Source organism: Solanum stenotomum, chromosome 9 (assembly GCF_019186545.1).
Source record: "Solanum stenotomum isolate F172 chromosome 9, ASM1918654v1, whole genome shotgun sequence".
Classification (NCBI taxonomy): Eukaryota; Viridiplantae; Streptophyta; class Magnoliopsida; order Solanales; family Solanaceae; genus Solanum; species Solanum stenotomum.
Window position 1 is genome coordinate 1,226,436 of NC_064290.1, and position 16,585 is coordinate 1,243,020.

Below are 16,585 nucleotides of genomic sequence, written 5' to 3' on the forward strand. Positions count from 1 at the left end.
CCAACCCAACGCTAAGCGAGCCACGGGTTGGGACAGATTGGCCCATCAACCAAAAAAGGAACGACATTTTTCTCTTAGAAAGAATACGAACGTTGATGAATTACACATACATCATTAAATATTTATAAAACAAATACATAATAGCCAAGATACAACATTCATAAGTTTCATCCGAGCAAAAAATATTACATGATCACTATTTTATAAACAAGACAATAAAGGAGAAGTGAAAAATTAGGCATAAAAATAAAAGTAAAAGAGGTTAACGATTCATAGTTATAATGGAGTAATGAACTTGGGTTAATAAGAAAATTTAGTGACCTAATGACCCTAAAATGTAAAAGATATGTAAAAAATAGTCTTGATTTTATATTGATATTTTAAAAATATTTATTGACAAAATCTTTACAAGTAAAACACTACTTAAAATATATATAATAAATATTTTTAAAATTCATAGCCCGCGGGCTGGCCTCTGAGGCTTGCGGGTTGGGCCTACAAGACCAACGGGACAAATGAGGTTGGGCTAAAAAACCTCGTTCCTAAATGAGCTAAAAAAATTGAGCCCAATCCCATTTAATTCAAGGGTTGGGTTGGACCGACCTAGCGGGCCAAACCCATTTTAACAGCTCTACGTGTACGAATAAAGTGTGAAAGGGGTGATAATTTAGGTATGAAAATTCCTTTTGTATTAAAATATATCATGCTGCTAAATTGGCTTAATATTTATTCTTAATCGGTAACAAATGAGTGTAGGTCAACTTATCATTAAAATATATTTTAATCCAAAGAAAGAAATAATTGAAGCATTATAACTCACAAAAAATAACAATAATTGTCCTTAGAAATGACTCGATTTGGAGGGTAGTCATCCACACAGATAATCTGAAATTAATTTTCTCAATTCCTTTTTCAGTTGTTAGCTGTTCTGTAAATACACCAATATCCTATAAAGCAACACAGCTCACTCCTCCCCAGTTGCTGTGAAAATTTTGTAGAAAAAATGCAGAATCAGAACTTGTCTGTAGCTAAAACCCTAAACCCTACCTTCACAACTCTTCAATCACCATCTCTCGCCCAATTCTTCAACCCTCTTCGCAGAACACTACCCTCAATTCCATCAACCTATAGAACTCCGAAGCCTCTCTATATTCAAGCCCAGAACCGGGAACTCGCAATTTCCCGGCGAAATGACAGTCACCGGAGGGATATCCGGTCATTTGCAGGCCGAAGCAAAGGAAAATCCGGTGGAACATCACCTGGGCGCATTGAGGGAAGCGGCGAGTTCCGGCGACAAGCTAAACGAAATGCCCGCCGGAAAAGTAAAAAATTAGCAGAGAGCCTTTTCTACAGACTGAAGAATCCTCATGGAAACTACCCAGATAATTTCTCCGAGGAAGAGCTGCAAATGATTGGTTTGGGGTATGATAGAATGGTTAGGTTCATGGAAAGAGATGACCCAAATCTCAAACACCCGTATGATTGGTATAAGTATGGTCAATTTGGGCCATATTCTTGGCGTGGAGTTGTTTTAGGGGAGCCTATTCGAGGGCGATTCTCGGACCCATGTGTATCGATGATTGGTGAGGTTAGGGACCAAGAAGAGTGGGAGAAGATTGAGCAACATGAAATGGCTCAGGAATTTCAGAATAGATTGGATGCAATGGATAAAAATGTTGGCTTTCGATACTTTTGGGTATTTGTTAGGCATCCTAAGTGGAGGATATCGGATTTCCCTTGGCAACAATGGACTTTGGTGTCCGAGGTCGTTGTTGAAGCTGGGAATCAGAGGTTGGATAAATGGAATTTGATGGGGCGGCTCGGGAATAAAGCAAGGTCATTGATCACACAATGTGCAGCATGGATGAGACCTGATATTGTATATGTACAGAGGCCTGTATATCAGTGTAGGTTTGAGCCTCAAGATGACTTTTTTAAGGCGTTAACGCCTTTGCTTGATCCAGAAACTGAACAGGATTGTTTGTTTGAGTTGGAGGATGATAACGGAAGGGTGGAATTCTGTACTTATTTTGGTGGGTTGTGTAAGATTGTGAGAGTGAATCCCAAGGCATTTGTGGATGATGTAGTAAAGGCTTATGAGAAATTGAGTGATGAGAAGAAGTCCAAGTGTTTGGGGTTCTTGTTAGACAATCATCCTGTGCCTTTGTTGCATCCTTATACAAAGGAGTGGAAGGTGAAGTTGGAGGAAATGGAGATGGGTTGTGATGCACCGGATGATGATGATTATGGCAGAAATAACAAGGGAGAGACCGAGATAGTGGACTGGATTGAGGATGAGGATGGTGACGATGACGATGACAATGAAGATGAGTACGATGTGGATTTGGATGCAAGTGGAGATGAAGATGATGAGCTGGGTATCAAGGAGGATGACGATTCAAGCCAGGAAGAGGACACAAGATTCTGGGAAGATGAATTTAAGAAGGCATTGGGTAGCAACGAAGCAATGGAAAAGTTTGCAAAGAAATATATGGAGACATCGACTAAGTTTTATGACAAGCATATAAATGCAATGGAAGACAAGGAAAAACAAGCAAAGGAAGATGGTGGAGATGAATTGGCAATGAGAGGTGTTAGAGCCAAAATAAGCCCAAAGGAGTGGGAGAGTCATGGATTTGGTCCTTGGAGAAGAAAACTTAAGAAAGGTAAAATGCCTCCTGAATTGTTCATGAGAGCTGCAGTCAGGCCATTCACTTACAAGAATCTGGTAAAGGAAATTGTTTTAACCAGACATGCTATACTAGAAGGCGAGATCGGTAAGAAGAAATGAAATAGTTACCAGCTGTTGCAATTGGGTAGGACTAGATACAAAGATTCATTGTGCTACACTGCTAGTAAAGCTGCAGAAACAATGTATTATCATAAGAGCTAAGTTATTTTCTTGTATAATTTCACTTGAGGGAAAAAGCAGACTCTGCAATCTCACCAAGAACATAGTGCTATGTTTTGATACCAAGTTTTGATCGGAATATTGATCTTAATCATGTGTCATCATAGAACAAACTCTACAAATTGTAACAGTAAGTCTGCAAATTCACAACTGAAAACTGACCAACAATTTCCAGTCAATGCATCACTTCATAATTTTGAAGAATAAATGGTTTCATGCAAATTTTGATCCGTCTCCAAAGCAAAAAGGACTGAGTTATGGATTTGCAGAAATCTCAGCAAAAGGATGAAAAAGGCGATAAAATGGAAGATAAATTTAAATAAGAATCCAAGGTAGATAACGAAAGAACTATTTACACAAATGTCAACCCCTTTGCAGGGAAAGAGTTGTACGCATGTTCCTTCTACTTTAGCTCAGACAGTTACTTTCTACTGTAGTAGATGTTAGACGAAACAAAATGCTCATTCTCATTGTCATTGTCAAGTTTCCTTCTCAAAGAATTCCTCTGGAACATAAAATCTTAGACCAATCGCCTGCAGCAAAATAACAATGGAACCCCGTATTATACATTTGTTATTTGCATGCATTGGAGGTGTGCCGTCTTAAAAGGGGGGAAGCAGAATAGCATTTTTACTACTAGAAAGAAAAAAAATCAACTGTGCAGCTGAGAAATTCAATTGAAGCCATTCATGACATAGATGTACATGTAAAAATCACTAAAATGTCAACAAATATGAAACTTTGAACTCATAATTTCAAATGTGATTGAACCCATTGTAAGTTTAAATCCGTCTCCTATAGCATACACAAGTATCATGCATATCAGCAGAGCAGTCAGTCTGATTCAAGTAGGGATGTGATACAAAAGTTGAAAACAAGCATGTAAAAAATATTACTATTATCTAATGTCAGCAGAAATAGGTACCTGTGCAAATCTAATATCAGCATCACTATGGTCACCTTGTCTGCCAGCAGCATCACCAACGTAGAAAGACCTAGAATGACAAAAGAAAGCTCTATTAGATTAGTCAACGATTAGGAAGTAAAATATTAAAAATTGGGCTATTGACCAAGGAAGTGGAAATAACTGGTCCATGTCTATGGGAACTCCAGAATTGAACTGCTTTTTCATAATATTCCACATCCCGGTCTTAGGCTTGCGAAAGGGATCTTCTGGCTTGATCTTACTCAAGCCACAAGCGATGAAAACCTGCATCAATAGAGCTATGAGAACTATTTACAGAGAATTCTAGTAGATTTTTCTCTCTGCTATTTACATCACTTCTGACAGAACCTGCCACCCCATCCAGACAAGGGCGGAGGCAGCATATACTTAGGAGGTTCATCCGAGCCCCCTTTGGCGGAAAATATTACTATTTATACATGGTTAAAATTATTTTTTTAGATATGTATAATATATGTCAAACCCCTTTGCACTAGTTCGTGTGTTTACTTCTTAGATTTTGAACCCCCTTATTAAAAATCCTGGCTCCGCCACTACACCCAGAAACCACGACTGAACCAACAACAAATAAAAGTCAAAAAAAGATTAATGAGAGAGAGACTTCCTTTTACCCCATTGTCCTATAAGTGAATTAACCTTCATTACGTCAAAGAAAAATACTGGCTAGATCCAAAATGTTGATGCACACTCTACAGATCCAATCACCTGAATTGGAACGCCAGCAACTTTGATGAATTGTTCAAGTCGTCCAATTTTCGAGTCCACAGCTGCCTGCCTACTTTTCTTCCAGCGCTCAATGTTGGATTCATTAGTAAAAATTACCTGCACGTATTAATAAAAATAAGATGGCTGATTTGCAAATAATGTGACGAATTTGTCAAACATACTTAAATCCACCTAGTGACTTAATATACTGCAGCATAAGAATTAAACATGCTATTTAGACACTACAAAAAGGATGTCCACCAGCTTATAGCCATCATTGTACAAGCTCTGCAGCTTCTCCGGGATTGAAGGATGCATCAGAGACCAAGCATCTGCACCAACTCTGAGAAAAATGGAACTCCGTCATATCAAAAAGAGAAGTTTGATTTTAAAAACACTAATCTAATTCCAGAATATTTAAAATACTTATCTAATTCCAGAATATTTATGACATTGGTATACATAGTCTATCCTAAAAACTAATAAATAGAGAAAGAATGTTAAAATGTAGTATTCACCAGACACAGAGTACTTTTCTTTTTGACAAAGTCACCAAGACACTAATAAATGATGTAAACAAAGAGCTGTGTATTTGGTGTCAATAGAACTACTGAAGAAATAAGTACATCTCAGAGTCCCTTTTTAAAAAAATAAATACACCTACAGTTTAAAAACGGAAATGGAAGACATGGAGGAATTCTTTGCTAAAATCTATAGTTATGAGATTTTGGGTGGAAGATGGCAAACTGATATGGCTACAAGGAAAAGGTTCTCGTATAAATCATATAGAAAACCAAGGTTCAAAGAAATCAGTTTTTTCACACAAAGTCACAAGTTGACATGCACTCTCATAGCTACAACTTAAGTAAGGAAGGGTAGGCCAAAAAATGGAGGGAAACACAAATAACTTTTTTACATTGTGATTTGCTTACTTTATAGAGTTCTATTTATTTGTATTTTGATTACTTGAGTGCTTCCAAATATGGTGAATGAGAACTCAACAACTTGGAGAAAAGCAACACCATGACAAGAGATTGAATCAAGGAAGTAGTGCCTTCATGCCTACATGTATATTCTGGGAGACTTAAAGAGGAAAAACTAGAAGAATCATTAAGGAACTGAAAAGTCCTCGCGGAGAATTAAGTGCTCTTTTTTTTGGGTTATTTTGGGGTAAGAATATTTGTATGTACAGATAGTTGGATGTATGTCTTAAACGCTTAATATAATATTCATCATCGTACAAAGCCACTACTTTGGAACAAGTAATACCTGTTTAAACTTATTAAAAACATGACAATTCTTTTCTATTAAATCCCGTGTTCTCATACATTCTAGAGTTGGTTTAAGCTCCACTCACACATTATTTAAAGTTGACAGTTGCAATAATTATCATATACACACTCTCATCTCAAGAAGAGTTTTAGATAAATATGAAACGAAATGAAGAAACCATACCTTCTCACATTTGTATTTGCAAGACAACCATCAAAATCAAAGGCTGCAATTTTACTTGAAGCATGAAGCCCATCATCCTAAAAACCCAAAAGCACATAAAGGTGAAAAGCGAGATCTTTTGATCACATGCCAAACCAGTGCTAGAATACAAGCCTCCACGCCATGTGTCTGGCTCTGTATCTGATACTATTCCATCCCATTAGAGGTCATACAAGTTAGACTAGAACTATAATCAAAAGAAGTATGAATGGATTATTATATCCTCATTGATTCATTGACCAAAGTTGTGGTTTAAATAAAAGTTCAAACAATGAAAAGGTTGAACAATATGTCAAAAAGATGTCACATAAAATTGGAGAAGGAAAACTTATAAGTGTAGAGTGAGAATGATGAGAGAGAAATTGCAGCTGTGAGATGTTGGGCAAAGAAGAGTACACCTACATACTAGCATCCTACAGAGTGAATATCTTGAATACCTACTCAACAACACCCTGGCCCACTACCACCACAGCAAAATGCTATCTTCATGTACTCAATGGAAAACCCCACACAACTTGAGAGTCAACATTTTTGTCAAATAATTTATCAAGCATAATCTCAATAAGACTAACCTGTTCAAGATATATAATCGTCTGAAATGCCCTCCACTTTGGTAACAATATAGCATCCTGAGAAAATAAATAACGCTCCATTAAAACAAAGTGCCAATCTGATCAGTGGCCCTTCTTTTTTACAAATATAAAACTGCAGTAAAAAATAACAGGTAGCACAGAAGCTAAAAAGACCATTCCTTTTCATATCGTCAAAATGAGGCGGCAAGGGGGTCAGTTAATTAGCTAATAGCTAAATCAGAAAGCAGCTATTTGTTAAAACATTGCCGTTAAAATGCCATCCTATGAAGAAAAATAATAAAGGGTTACAAACTAAAGTTTTCCGATTCTAACATTTCCATTCAATTTTTGCTGCTCTAGGATGTGGGGACAGGGGATTACTGATTTTGACATATGCCAGATATCGTACCTTATAAGTGTCCCTCACATCAGAAATAGAGAAGGCCATCTCCAACACAGGTTCCTCTTCAGTGGCCGACAGCTAAAAGAGTTTTGTCATGCAAGACATGCTTAGAGAGTCAGTTCAACTAAAATGAAAAGGAGACAAACATAAAGAGATGCTACAAGAACATGGGAACATACTGCTTAACGGAATTGTGCAGACTAATCAACGAAGTCATCTCACATTTCAAGATCTATTCAAAGTTTATTGGCGGTTCAAGTTTCTCTTATTGCCAACTTCAGTGCGGAATACCGAAAATGAAAAGCAGAGACAACTGTTCCGATCAGGTAAATCCTGAAGGCTACCCCGGCCTTGTAAGGGAAGATGACAACCATCTCTCCTTTGTATGACCAAAGACAATTTTAGTTGTAAACATGCAGAGCACCAAAAACAATATTTGCATTCTGGACTGGCTAGATGATTTGAACATGCATGTTAATGTTTGCCTGACAAGTGCAAACATAGTGCAGAAAGACCGAAGAATATAAATGTCTCCTGATTATTCTCCCGTATTTACCATAAACCTGTTGACATGCCATAGAGAATGATGCTTTTGACTCACTAAAAATCCACAGAAATAAAGAGTACATAAGATTGGTGAAAACACTTGACATCTCAATTCCTGGTCACTGCTCTACAACAGTCCACAAGCTTCTAAGAATTGTATAAGTTAAAAAATCGTTATACATGACCAATTGATTCTATAGTTGGCTCTAGGATATCTAGGGAAAGAAGGCAGCACTACAATAACATCTAGGTGCACTTTATCAAACAAATAAAAAAACATTTAGGTGCATGATGCTTTTTGGAATCAACATAATATGCTTAATGTTTCAATGGAGTTTGTAGTTATAAGGGGCAGAGGGCCTGAAGAAACCAAGGAAGAAACAAAAAGTCAATAGTGGAACAGCATATAAGAAAACATCTATGAAATGAAAAAATAATGCATTCATCTGCTGCAATTAAAATTCTCCATAATTCTATTACTCAAATATGCTACATTGATCGGAGGACAATTTTGACAAATGATAGTACCAAATAAGCTTACCATAAGAGAGTACTTAACCGGTTATGCACATTCTCATATACGAACACTACATAGTGAACTTGATACCCACTAGCTGTACTCAATATCATTACCTATACTCTACAACAACAACATTCCTAGTTCAATCCCACAAGTGAAGTCTAGGGAAGGTAGGATGTATGCAGACCTTACCCCTACCTTTATGGGGTAGAGAGACTACTTCTGACAGAACCTCGGCTAAAAGATAAGAAGAATTAGAAGCACGATTATAAGAAAATAAGACAGAAAAAATTAACAGGATACAAAGCAAATATGGCAACAGATAGTACTAATAAACACTGATGAACAAATAAGACTAAACAACAGATAATTACCTATACTCAAATAAGACTAAATCAAAGTAATGCAACTGGATACAAAATAAATTCAAGTTCTGGCTTGTAGTTTCCTTTTACTCATAAAAACAAATCTACTGGGAACTGCAATATTAACCTTTAGTCGCTTTTGCTTGCTCGGTTCGTGCTCTGAATCTCCCTTCTCATATGTTTACAAGCCAGATGCAGGAAATCAGTGAGAATAAATAAGTCAATAGCAGAAAAAACAGTTCCACTATCACTTAATGTTACCTGTGCACAAGTTTCCTTTTGTTTTCTGTCAATCTTATCTGAGTTTGCATCGGAAACCTGTAAATTAATCGCTTCATTGTCAGCACAAGTGAAGTTCCAACAAACTGACTTGTTCGACAGGGTACTCAACTTTAACATTTACATATAGTACAAACTCAGGAATAAAATAAGTCCAGCAAAGCTTCAAACTTCAGGAAGTAAAAGCAACAGGTGAAAAATTTGGCAACTCAACTCGATGACAATATAACTTGAAACATTTCTCAATTAAAGAAAACTAGAAAAGGATTTGAAGCAGACGACTTGGTCAAACTCATGTCTTGAGTTTCAAATAGAGGGAAATTCTAAGTGGAGTCAATTTCAGCCTATATATTTTTGAAAACAGTAAGCTGCTACTTTGAGGTATTAAAAAAGTAAGCTGCTACTATGCTACCATAACAAGCACTTTATACTTGCATTACAAATGCCTAAAGAATTTAAACACTAAAGAAGACAGCACCTTCTGCAAAGTTGCAATCTCTGTGTTAATCAATTTCTCCAATGTTTCTTTATCTTTGTTCTGCATAAATCAGAAAGACAAGCTTAGCTGCAACAAAGAATATTATCAACTAAAAGAGAAACCTTTTAGTTATCAAATAAAACACCGAGAATAAAGTATAGTTTATCAAGATGGCAAAAAGACTCTATAATGAAATAAAGCTGCTCCAAATCAGGTGGTGTCAAATACAATCGCATGCACCTACAACTATTTGATAACAAAATTGACTTAGTGCAGGACTGCAGGTATATATTAAACAAAAGTTCATATACGTAGCTCTAGCGGAAGACAATTTATGCCATGCTCACCTATAGATACAACTAAAAGAAGATACTTTTTTTCACACGAATGGACAATCAAACAAACGGCTTAAAATGCATATTGGAAAATAAAGATAAAAAATACACCTAAAGTGTCGAGGTTTTTCAAGTTTCATACCTAAATTATTTGTGAGTACTACGTGAACTATAACCAACTATTTATCAAAGCACACCTCAAAATATAAGTTGTTCCCTTTTACTGCCTAAAATATCACCAAGTTAAGGTAGGAAATAGGAACCATTGATAGTTAAGGTGTATTTTGATAAATAATTGGTGATAGTTCAGCTAGAAAACTCACACACTTGATAGTTAAGTTCGTATTAAACTCAAAAAAACTGGGGACATGTGTTTTTGACTCGTCACTCTAAATAATTCAGTAAATACTCCACATGCAAATTGCAAAAAGGTGTTTAAATTTAGTCTAAGTTCTAGAAACGTATACCTGAAGCAATGAGAATCCAGTGATGTTTTCCACAGAGGAAACGAAATCAGAACTGAAAGGGAAACAATCGAGATGATGCCATTTTGTCTGGTCAAAGCCTTGAGGATGTTTTGACACTAATCCCAGCCTTACGGATTTCGCCGGAATCTTCTCGTCGCATTTCTTACATGACGATCGACCGGATTTCGCGTACTCAACTGTGACTTTTGTTGAAGACGCCATTGAAGAAACAAATAGTAGAATAAATCTAGGGCTAAAATTGTTGGGTCTGTAAGGAACTTTGAAGAAGTTGGAGATGTTTATGCTTAGCATTTAAGAGTAAATAATGGAGATTTTAGGGATTCCTTTTCCCGCCATTAAAGACTGTTTGGTTCCAATTCCCAACTTCTCATAAGTTCAACCCAAGAGACATTTTGGAAAAGGAAAAGGAAAAGGATTTTTATCATAAATTTGTAACTTTTATTTATATAATTTTTAATATATTTTATTCTTGTTTGACTTGAGAATATTGACATTTGCCCTTCCGAACCAATGCACGTTATTTAATAGGTCATTATGGACGCTCGTAAAAGATTTCGGTCAAAAAGTTGTCGGGCACACATGTCACCCAAAATTCATAGACTACACACGAAAAATGGAAAACTCTCTATTTTCCGTTTTGAATCTCGTTTGAACTTGAAAACATTGACGTTTGCCTCCTCTGAACCAACGCACGCCATTTAATAGGTCGTTACGGACTCCTACGAAAAAATTCAGCCAGAAAACCACCGGACGAACATATCACCCAAAGTCCATGGTAACAAATACAAAAAAATAAAAAAATCTCTATTTCTCGGTTGGACCTCATTTTATTTAAAGATTACATATTTTATATAATATTTCATTTTTAATGAAATGAATCAAATATTTCACTAAGTAATCCCATTATTATTGTTGCTCATATTATAATAGAAAATAACTTATTTTCAATCAAACGATTCAAAACCTCAGTGAAAGATGAGTTCTTATCAATATTACTTTTTGAATAACTAAAAAGTCGTGAATTTAAATAATGGAGAGAACAAATTGAAAGACTTGTATAGGAAGGGGCAAGTGTAAATCATTATTTCACTTAAAAAACTATTCAAATTTGGATATTTTTATTTTTCTAACTTTTAACCAACCTTCAAATATCATTTCAGTGTGATTATCGTTTTATTGCAATGACTCTGTTATAATATTTTGTCATAACTTTCTTTATTTTACTATAGTTATTTTTTTTTATATAAGTATTATTTTGGACCCTTTTTTCAATCAAGCTGACAGTTATAAATATATCAAAAACATTCTCTCTACGTCTAACATAGTAATAAAATCTACATTGATTAATGATTATGTTATTGTTGAAATCTCCCAATATAATTTGAAATACTTTGAATTAAGTCAAGGTCTTATTATTTCAAGCGCCTAGGAGGCGAACACTTCATAAAACCCTTCAATTCTACATAAACCAAGAAGAAATTTTAGAAAGCAAAAATGGCCTGGAAAACCGATACTGACCTCGAAAATTCCGACCCAATTCCAGATTCCGGCGATGTTGAGTGGCCTTGTAAACCCGTCGTTGAATCTTCAGGCTGGCCTACTAGTTGGCAAAACGACAGTAACAAATCAAAGCTACAAACCCCTTTGCCTACCGCCGAAGACGAAGCTGCGAACAACAGTCAACTTCCGGCATTGCTCAAAGTTGCTGAATATTTGAACTCCACACTCAGTCTAGACGACGATGACGAGTTTTCTGAGTATATAGGTGAAGATGGGGATTATTTCATCAATGGGGATGAGGGTTTTCTGGATGGGGAAGAGGGGTTTCAGGACTATGATTTTTTTGTGAAGTTGTTTAAGCAGGATGATGGGTTAAGAGAGTACTATGAGAAAAATCGAGAGAATGGGGTGTTTTGTTGTCTTGTTTGTTGTGGGGTTCGTGAGAAAGGGTGGAAGAGGTTTAAGGATTGCTCATCTCTTGTTCAGCATTCCATAAGCATTGCGAAAACCTCTAAGAGACGAGCTCATCGGGCTTACTGTAAGGTTGTCTGTGAAATTCTTGGTTGGGATGTTAATAGCCTGCCTTCCATTGTCCTCTCTGCTGGCGTTAAGCTCGGTGGATCTTCTGATAAACCAGTTAAGGCTCAGGTAACTGTTTACTGTAGGTTTTGGTTTTAATTGGACATAGCTCAACAATTTGATTGTAAATCATCCCCAAATAGATAGATAGATAGATAGATAGATAGATAGACTGTGTTATATACTGAAATTGTTAGTAAGTTTATGTCCTATATGTACAAGCTTCGAGCTATCAAAATGCTTATGTCAAGCAGAGTGAAATAAATATGTCCGTCAAGTCATTACCTTGACATGCAAAGCCAATGTTTTTATCAGTTTGCAATCTTGCAGGGGAATGTAGATGATGATGGTGGGGATGACGGTTTGAGTGGTCATTGCAAATCCACAAGTTCTGTAAGTATCAGCGATACTGAAGTGTCTCTGTCGAAGTTGTCTTTGATTGATGAAAGCCAACAAGGAAAAGATTGTTGCTCTGCAAAATTAGAGGTCCGTTTGATGGCTAGTAGTTTCTATGTACTATGTATATTGAATGAGATTATGCTAAGTGTTAGCTGACCTGTATTTTGTATTTAGCAGAACTCTCTAAGTGGAGCCACTGTTGATAGAAGCTTGGGAGATCTCGGCAAAGGTACTTCTGAAACAACCAAAGAGAATGCTGAGGGGGTGAGTTTTTTGATATTGCATTTAGTTCCCATGGTAATGTCCTGATATGCTAAGTTGCGCGGACTCGGGTGCGGGTGTCCGATACGGGTGCGGATCTAGAGGTTGGATCCTTCATGATTTAATTTTTAAGATTCGGGGATATGGATCCATAAATGGATACGGATGCGGGGATTCGCCTAAAAATAATTAAAATATCTAAAAATAGAGTTATAAAACCTAAATTATGAGATATTTTGTGGAGAACTTGGTGAGAATCCTAGAAGGCGATTAAAGGAAAAGGAGTGACATAGAAATTTCTATATAAAATGTATTTCATTTTCATCAATTTCATCTTAGCTTTTGTATTGATTATAGAAATCATTAAAACTGCCCAGTCTTTCCCCATCGATTTTGGTCAAAGTACCCAAAATTGGTTGACCAAATCGGACACAGATCCCACACCCACACGGGCCACACCCATGTCGTGTCCGGCACCAAAAGTGAAGAGTCCAAGCAACTTAGGTCAAGTGTCTGGACTTGCATGTATGTTATTGTATTTTATCTTTAGCATAATTCACTTGCAAGTGTCGACAGAAGTTGTGAATGTGTNAGAAATCATTAAAACTATCCATTCTTTCCCCATCGATTTTGGTCAAAGTACCCAAAATTGGTTGATCAAATCGGACACAGATCCCACACCCATGTCGTGTCCGGCACCAAAGTGAAGAGTCCGAGTAACTTAGGTCAAGTGTCTGGACTTGCATGTATGTTATTGTATTTTATCTTTAGCATAATTCACTTGCAAGTGTCGACAGAAGTTGTGAATGTGTTTGGGGGGGGGGGGGGGNGTCATGTCCGGTGAAGTTTTTGGGCTCGTATATCTTCTTTTCAATTTCTGTCCTGTGTATTTCTCTTTATTTCTTCTATGCTATGATTATTACGGAGCTGGAATTTCACACCATTAGATTGGCTTGTATGTTGTTTTAGGAGAATTCCGTGAGCAAAGCTGGTGTTGATGGACTCTTGGAAGATCTCAGCTTTCTTACTCTTGAAACACAAAAATTGAATGCAAAGGGTGTATCTGATCATGTGGTAAGGCTTCGTGTCTTTTACTTCTTCATAGAATGTGCCATGTATATTCCCCTACCAGGTTGCTATCCAATATTTACTTACCTTCTCCATATGGAACATGTCACTGTTAGTATTTGAAAGGTAAAGCAACAACCATTTTCTCAATTATTTTCGACATATATGTACCTATAAAAAATTTATGTTTATAGTACTTTATCTCGTCTAATTTGTATGTTTTATGCACTGTTTCATTAAAAAATTAATCTTTATAGTACTTTTTCTCCTTTAATTATATGTTTTGGTTTGGAACGTCAAAATGTTTGACACTTTCACATGTTTCGACCCAGTAGCAATGGCGAGGAGACTTTAATTTACATATTCAGTGAATGTACAATTGCAAAACATTTCTGGAACTCTCTCAATATCCATATACACTCATCTACCAATACTTGTAATTGTCTTCAGAATTTTAAAACCATTTCGCCTACCCTACCTCGTATGCTATTACAATGGGACTTTTACTTCCCTCTTGTCCTCGGGCATAAATGGATCAACAGAAACCACAATGTTTTCAACAATTCTGCTAAGGAAATCCTTTCCAATCAGACCACAGCCGGAGTTTTAGAATTGATGTACTCCATAAACTCGACAACCATTTATGGTTTGCCCCCAGCCCCCCACTGCCGATGGTTTGAAACTTAATGTGCAGGGTGCTTACAATCCGACCACTTCTGTTCAAGGAATAGGTGGAGTCTTTAGAGACAATAATGGTAACTGGATTAGGGGCTTTTCTAGAAAAACTACTGCACTAAACCCCACTCACATAGATCTCAAATTCATGAAAAACTCCAAACTGCATGCACTCACAAACTCCCAGATAAAAACTGATGCCACAGAGGTAATAGGTCTTATGAATAACCCTCCCCCACTTGATTCTAACATTATTGCTGAATCCAGGTTCCTTATGAAGAAACTGGGGAATCCTCCAATCTGGCATAGTTTCCGCGAAGGGAACAAGGTGGCACACATTTTGGCAATGGAAGGTTCCAAGAGATCTCCTCTACATCAACCAGTGTTTTTGTTTGAATGTGCCGCCATGGATTAGTACCAACCCTACAACAAGATAAAGAAGGCTACTATATTAGGAAAAAAGTCAGTCTCTTGGTTTGTAATAGTCTAGTAAAAGTCGGAAACCTATGTAATAGTTAGTAGTACTGCCAACTATGGTGTAACCGCTACTTGCAGGAAAAAGTAAGTGAGCTCGGAACGTAAGCACTTGAGATCTTTTGTTCTAGGCCATGTCTTAATTTCTACTTTTCCTTGTTTAGATGCATGTAGTTGAGACTTCAGAGAATATGGTTTTGTATTTAGATGGAAAATCTCTGTTGGAAGTGTTCTAGGTGAACCACTTTGTTCAAAAAGACGTTACGTTTGCCATTGACAACAAATGCTCTGAATGCTTTTGTTCTAGCGGTAGGTAGCAGGTACCCGACCAGATAATGAAGGTGCACACAAGTTGTCCCCGTCACAACTATATTGACGAGCAAAATTTTAGGATGTGTTTGGTATGAAGTTTCAAATTTTTTCATGTTTGGTTGGCTTAAATATTTTGGAAAATGTTTTCCATACCAATTCATTTTTCTCAAATTTAAGAAAAATGACTTCCCTTCAAAAATTAAAGAAAATATTTTTCAAAACTCTACTTCGTCCTTAACTTTCAATATTTTTTTTCTTATTCTATTCCGTACCCCTTACTCGACCCTCCCATAAAAAAAATTAAAATTTTAAATTTTCGTATTTTCTTATTTTAATTTTTTTTTAACCCTACCCCCAAACCATACCTCCTATCCCTAAACCACCTCTATCCCCTACCTAGTAGCCACCCCTGCCAATTTTATTTTTTAAAAAAAATATTTCAAAATTTTAAAAAACAATCATTTTTCACGCAATCCCCACCTTCCCCCCGCAATTGGAATCTGGGTCCGGTCCTGGATTGGATTTTGGAACGGTCGTCGGGGTTGTATCCTAGTTCGGGTGTTAAGGTCGGGTCCTAGATCGATTATCGATTAAAAACTATTTTTCTAAAGAGTATTTTCTAGTTCAAGCCAAAAATAAAAGATATTTTTTTTAAAATATTTTTTCGTTCACCAACCAAACATTAAAAAGTATTTTCCAAAAAATATTTTCTATTCACCAGCTAAACATTATTTTCCATGAAAACATTTTCCTTCGTACCAAACACACCCCTAGTGTTTCGTTCTCAGCAATATTTTGACATATAATGCGACTTAAAAAGAAAAATGTATGACATGACAAAATGATTGTAATTTTCAAAATCCAGAGAGGTGACAACTCTAATTCTAGTTTTTAGAAAAAAAGACAAGAATTTTTAAACCGTGTGTTAAAGAATCTCAATTTAAATTTATAGTGGTTAATCAATCCCCAAGGGAATAACACTAATACTCAAGAAGTCTAATTTTCCTTTTCTTTCTTCATGTGAAAATAAATAATAGGGGCTCAAATATTATATAAACTAAACTATTTTAGCAGATAAAGGAATAAACTGACCATATTGAAGAAGAGGAATATAAAATTACAATACCTTCCAATGGATAAAAGAAAAAAAGAATTTTAAAAAGACCAATTCGGATAGACCATAAACCTCAAAGATGCAAACTTATCCGCATATTTGACCTCAAATCAATAAATACATAACAATATTAAAATAAACTA

At 36.2% G+C, this 16,585-nt stretch overlaps 3 protein-coding genes across 6 annotated transcripts; 2 read left to right on the top strand and 1 right to left on the bottom strand.

Annotated features, from left to right (window-relative positions):
• Positions 1 to 978: 978 nt before the first annotated feature.
• LOC125876890 (uncharacterized) lies at positions 979 to 2,946 on the top strand. Its single transcript, XM_049558155.1, has one exon. It carries the CDS (start codon positions 1,004 to 1,006, stop codon positions 2,789 to 2,791), a length of 1,788 nt encoding a protein of 595 aa, XP_049414112.1. The 5' UTR covers positions 979 to 1,003; the 3' UTR covers positions 2,792 to 2,946.
• Positions 2,947 to 3,211: 265 nt separating this feature from the next.
• LOC125876903 (polynucleotide 3'-phosphatase ZDP) lies at positions 3,212 to 10,450 on the bottom strand. 2 transcript variants are annotated; one of them, XM_049558190.1, is made up of 12 exons: positions 10,040 to 10,450; positions 9,238 to 9,297; positions 8,742 to 8,798; positions 8,608 to 8,649; positions 7,056 to 7,127; positions 6,647 to 6,703; positions 6,036 to 6,112; positions 4,842 to 4,923; positions 4,581 to 4,697; positions 4,000 to 4,121; positions 3,837 to 3,906; positions 3,212 to 3,444 (listed from the first exon to the last, which is right to left on the bottom strand). In XM_049558190.1, exons 1-12 carry the CDS (start codon positions 10,349 to 10,351, stop codon positions 3,391 to 3,393), a joined length of 1,122 nt encoding a protein of 373 aa, XP_049414147.1. In that variant the 5' UTR covers positions 10,352 to 10,450; the 3' UTR covers positions 3,212 to 3,390. The 2 variants fall into 2 exon arrangements, with proteins under 2 accessions (XP_049414147.1, XP_049414148.1); XM_049558191.1 differs by lacking the exon at positions 8,608 to 8,649.
• Positions 10,451 to 11,474: 1,024 nt separating this feature from the next.
• LOC125876906 (uncharacterized) lies at positions 11,475 to 15,165 on the top strand. 3 transcript variants are annotated; one of them, XR_007447554.1, is made up of 6 exons: positions 11,475 to 12,208; positions 12,455 to 12,625; positions 12,716 to 12,802; positions 13,769 to 13,873; positions 14,810 to 15,080; positions 15,126 to 15,165. XR_007447554.1 is itself a non-coding variant. In XM_049558194.1 (5 exons), the coding sequence occupies exons 1-5, from the start codon at positions 11,555 to 11,557 to the stop codon at positions 14,849 to 14,851; spliced, it is 1,059 nt and encodes a 352-aa protein (XP_049414151.1). In that variant the 5' UTR covers positions 11,475 to 11,554; the 3' UTR covers positions 14,852 to 15,165. The 3 variants fall into 3 exon arrangements, 2 of the variants coding, with proteins under 2 accessions (XP_049414151.1, XP_049414153.1); XM_049558194.1 differs by having other exon boundaries at positions 14,810 to 15,165; XM_049558196.1 differs by having other exon boundaries at positions 11,477 to 12,208; positions 12,470 to 12,625; positions 14,810 to 15,165.
• Positions 15,166 to 16,585: the final 1,420 nt, after the last annotated feature.